We start from the raw sequence: 4,902 nt of genomic DNA, 5'->3' as shown, positions 1-4,902 counted from the left end.
GGATCCTCAAGCAATAGTCGTGACAAAGACAGCAATATGCTATACAAACTGAAAAGAAGGCTAGGCTAGGAGATAATGCTTGTAGAAATAAAATACATTGTCTCCTCAGAGATCTTATTAGAGCATTTAGTGTAGCAGATAAGAGGTAAGGTGATACCAAACGAAGAAAATGATCCATGTGCCAAGAGACAATCTATAAAAGCAATAAACTCTACAACACATTGCTTTCTTCTCTTTGGACTCTGTACTAATTTGGAGTTTCTTGCAAGAACATGAATCCTTTTGTTCAAAATTCTACAGACAATTCTCACATCGATATCGAAGAAGTAGTGAAACAAATGCAGTAACCAAGATGTTTAATTACTCTGAACTCTTAAGTGAATCCCACAGAACACCCAAATCGACATTACCTCCTGAGAGTACAATCCCTATGTTTTTACAATCTTTCCAACAAGGATTGCTACGGAAACTAGTTGATAAAACTGCTGCTAGGCCAATGGCACCACTTGGTTCCACAGAGACTTTCAGCATCTCATAGCACATTCTCATGGCTTCAATTATCTCCCCATCCTCCACAACTACAACACCATCTACCATATCTCTCACTACCGGCCTAATAGAAAGAAAAAAAAACATGTTTTCAGACAGTAACATTTTATGTTCTATAGAAGTAAGGATTAGAGGTACCATGTCAAGTCTCCTAGAGAAGCACGAAGGCCATCCGCTACGGTATTAGTAACAGGTAAAGTGATGATTCTACCAGCAACCTTAGACTGAGCCGCATCATCAGCTCCTTTTGGTTCAGCTGCTATAATCCGGATGCTCGGCTTAATTGACTTAGCAGCCAGCGCCACACCAGAGATCAAACCACCCCCGCTTATCGGCACAATTATAGTGTCAATCTCTTGGATTTGCTCCAACAGTTCCAACGCAACAGTACCCTGACCACTGTTCAAAGAACTATGCATAAGATTTGAAGATTCATACAATTTTTGAATAACTAGTATCAAGAAAAAGCGAAGTACCTTATGATGCGTCCATCATTATATGGGTGGATGAGAACGGAACCTGTTTCGTGCAAAACTCTGGAAGCTACTTCCTCTCTAGAAGACATTGTTGCTTCACTCCATATAACCTTACCACCATAACGGATCACATTATCTACTTTGCACTTGGGAGCACCTTTTGGTACAACGATATACGCAGGGATCCCCTGCATCTTTGCAGCCAAAGACAACGCAGCAGCATGGTTTCCACTGGTAGAACAACTCAACAGCAAGTAAGGGACTAACAAGTGAACGCAAAGTGTATCATTAGCTATAAACACACAAATCAAGAAGATAGTAGAGAACCTGCTGTGTGTTACAACCCCTTTGGCTGCATCAAGAGACAAGACAGCATTGCATGCTCCACGAAACTTGAAAGCTCCACTTGTTTTTCAGACAATAAACAGAGAAGGGATTACTTAATACTGAGAACAAAAAGAGAGAAACTTAAAGAAGATAATAAGCAAAGCCTCACCCTTTCTGAAAGCACTCGCACTTAAAGAACAAGCTTCTTCCAGAGATTGAATTCAAGGACTCAGATGTTAGCACTGGAGTTTTGTGTATGTACGGCTTGATACGTTCATGAGCTTCCTTTATGGAAGATAAATCCGCAGCATATTCATGCCTCTTCTTTGCTTCCATTTCTTAAAGGACTTACTGTCTGATTAGATTTGGAAATGGGATTTTTTGTAGATTTCAGAGAACATAGATGTTGTCTTGTTTCAATTATCTCTGAAAAAGACAGCACGATGTTTGGATCTAGAACAGAGAACGACGTTGCGCTGTTTTCCAAAATAAAACGTCGTGAACTGTCTGTGTGTATTAACAAAACTGTCGCATGTTTTCTTTTGCTTAGCTTTTACTTACTTTTTAGCCAACTGTCTGTGTATATTAACAAACGTTTCCAAACACAAAATTCTATGATAGATTTTATATTGATTTTTAAAAGTGTCAAATCTATTTTTTCACTTTGTTCATAGAAATTGTTTTATAAGGATAGTGGAAACGTTTTATTTTCTATACTCATTCAATTTTTTACCTTTATAATTTTTGCATGTCTTTCCACCGCTATCATTTCTATCACAAATTAGTCATCTGGTCCAACTATTAAAGTGTTTGCTTAAAGACCAGTTGAAACATATATCCAATTACAAACACACACACACACACATATATATATATATATATACTGATGATTGAGAAAATTGAATAATAAGAGCATATCATAAATAATCAACAAATAAAGTAATAGTGGAAAAAATATTCTCAATATAATAAAATTACTTCTTGACTTTCTATAACTTGTGTAAAAAAATGATTTCAATGGATATAAACTGGATTATGGTTACCATCAATTATATATTGTCAAATATATTATTTTATACATGACTAATTAGGTTATATGTAAATCTAGTTTGGAGTTCAATATTAGTGGTTTATTTATATGTTATCGTCCGCAACCGCAAACATTTACATAAATGAATTTTTGATTTTGAGCGGTAAAAAATAGTTCAAAACAATACAAAACGATTTATACAACTGTTTCAAAACATTGCTTACTGCTATCATATACAAAACAACGGTATTTGCGAGTGGCAATAGAAAACCCATAAAACCCTTAGAATACATATTATGATGTAGTAACACATATTTGTATATAATAAATGATTGTGGCTTTATTGATTTTTCCACTATTACTAGTATAGCAAAATTATATACTTCCTATGTATCATTTTAAGTAGTATTTAAGATTTTTTCACAAAGATTAAGAAAATATAAAATTTTATGTAGTTTATCTTGGTTACAAAAAAGTAGCATTAAATGAAATTAGTTCAACTAATAAGAAAAATATACTATTTTGTAATTGATCATGAATTTTAAATGACAATAAACTTCATTTAGAATATTGAAAACATCACTTATTATGAAACAAAATAAAAATTTGTAAACACCACTTAAAATGATATGGAAGGAGTATTAATTAACTGCAAGTGAATTAATAATATTATTCATAATAAATCCAATTTAAAAGTCAATTTATAGATTATAAAAAAACAAACAAAAACAAATTAATTTTATATTACACTTCTGAATTAATAAAATACTAGATTTTGACCCGCGCTTTGAAAGCGCGGGATAACATTTTGATTATTTTTTTAATTTAACAGACTAATTTGTTTTGTCTGAGCTTTAATATTTGAGTTTTGACATCTATAATTGAAAGTAATTTATTTTGACATCTCATAGTAATGTGCGTTCAAGTTTTAGGTTTATATCGGTTCGAGTTTAAGTTTTCAAATTGTTAGGCTTGGGGTTTTCGGACCCATTTAGAAACCATACTTTTTCGGATTGTTCATGTAATGTTGGGTTCGAGTCATGTTTTTATATTTTCATAAAACCCAAAGTGAATCTAGTTTAAAGCATGCGTAGTTAATTATAAGTAATTTTTTGAAATTAATTAACTGAATAAATGGTGAATAAATCCAAATTATTTACATAAAAAATTAAGAGAACTATCTTAGGATAGCCTTGAAAAAGATTTTGTCATAAATATAGTTTCTAAGGATTAAAATGACCAAAATGTTTCATTAAAGTTAAGGGATGGAGTTTTAAAATTTTATAAAATAAAAATAAATTTTAAAAATAGTTAGAAAAAAATTTTGAATTTCAAAAAATAAAATCTGAGAAAAATAGAAAAATTTAAAAAATCAAATAAAAAATGAAAGTTTGAATTTGAAAAAAATAATTTAAAACTATAAAAAATATTTTTTTTTATTTTTTATTTGTTGTTATTTTTTATTTAGTTATTTAATTATTTGTATTTATATATTTAGGGTTTAAGAGTCTTTTATCTATTAAATGAAACATTTTGGTCATTTTCTCCTAAGAATCTATTTTGTGACAAAAACCTTAAAAAATGTCTATTTCGGAAACTTTCTCAAAATTTAATGTTATTAATATATTTTATATCTAAAGAAGAGCAAGATCTAGAGTTATTGTTTTCTTTAATCTTTCGATTTTCTTGTTTTTTGTTATTGATATGTGGAAAATTTGTAACTCTAATGATTGGCCGCTAGTTTGTTATTTAGTATATTCGTATAAATGTTAAAGAAAGAGCGCGGAGCCCCGGCCCGAGCCATAGGTCCGCTAACGTAAAGCGAGGAGTTGAGCCTGAACTGGCGAACTGAAGTCACAAAACTTATGATTTTCTTGTTTTATTTTTTATTCTTGATTTGAAAAAAGATTTGCAACTATAATGATAACGCAAACTGTGCTTTACATAGTTAATAAAGATATCGGTATAATCAGAAATTTGAGTATCAAAAATATATTGTTTTTTTAATATATCGGCTTTTATGTAATAGTTATCATATTTATAGTTTGTTGGATTATTTTTAATAGATGAGGAGGAAAATAAATTAAATGATTTGGGGTTTAAGGTTCTGTAAAGTAGAGCTTATTGAGTTATGATCATATATGTTAGGAGTTCATACTTTTGAATACTGCCGAAATACTAATTAACATATTAAGCTTTATTATGTATATATAATACCATGTCAATTTGAAAAAATCGAAAACATATTGAAGTTAGTGTTGGAGCATGATGGTGTAACATATGGTTTATAAGCAATGACAAACATATTGTTTATTTTAGTATCGTTAATACAAATAATACAAATGTGTATGCATGTAAAAATTTACAATTTAAAAATGTAAAAATTAAGAGAAGTAAGCTGGATATCCATAACCCGCATAAACATTTCCCAAAACTAGGTCCTCAGCACTTAAGCGCGATTTGGTTTTCTCTCTCATCTCTGTTCTCTCTCTCGTATCCTTCACAGAGAGGAGATTGAGA

At 30.8% G+C, this 4,902-nt stretch overlaps 1 protein-coding gene across 1 annotated transcript; it reads right to left on the bottom strand.

Moving 5' to 3' along the window:
- Positions 1-295: 295 nt before the first annotated feature.
- Positions 296-1,759, bottom strand: LOC106397082 (serine racemase). Its single transcript, XM_013837634.3, has 5 exons — positions 1,522-1,759; positions 1,353-1,430; positions 1,026-1,256; positions 688-948; positions 296-613 (listed from the first exon to the last, which is right to left on the bottom strand). Exons 1-5 carry the CDS (start codon positions 1,686-1,688, stop codon positions 361-363), a joined length of 990 nt encoding a protein of 329 aa, XP_013693088.2. The 5' UTR covers positions 1,689-1,759; the 3' UTR covers positions 296-360.
- Between the last annotated feature and the right edge of the window lie 3,143 nt (positions 1,760-4,902).

Source organism: Brassica napus, chromosome A2 (assembly GCF_020379485.1).
Source record: "Brassica napus cultivar Da-Ae chromosome A2, Da-Ae, whole genome shotgun sequence".
Classification (NCBI taxonomy): Eukaryota; Viridiplantae; Streptophyta; class Magnoliopsida; order Brassicales; family Brassicaceae; genus Brassica; species Brassica napus.
The sequence above is the reverse complement of the archived record's forward strand: the minus strand, read 5'-3'. Positions and strand labels throughout refer to the sequence as shown.

Excerpts from the sequence above, each read along its gene's own strand:
- LOC106397082 (XM_013837634.3), bottom strand. The coding sequence starts at position 1,688 with ATGGAAGCAAAGAAGAGGCATGAATATGCTGCGGATTTATCTTCCATA. Across the intron at positions 1,431-1,521 it reads TGCGAGTGCTTTCAGAAAGG|TGGAGCTTTCAAGTTTCGTG; the intron begins GTGAGGCTTTGC and ends CTGAAAAACAAG. Across the intron at positions 614-687 it reads TCTCTAGGAGACTTGACATG|GCCGGTAGTGAGAGATATGG; the intron begins GTACCTCTAATC and ends TCTTTCTATTAG.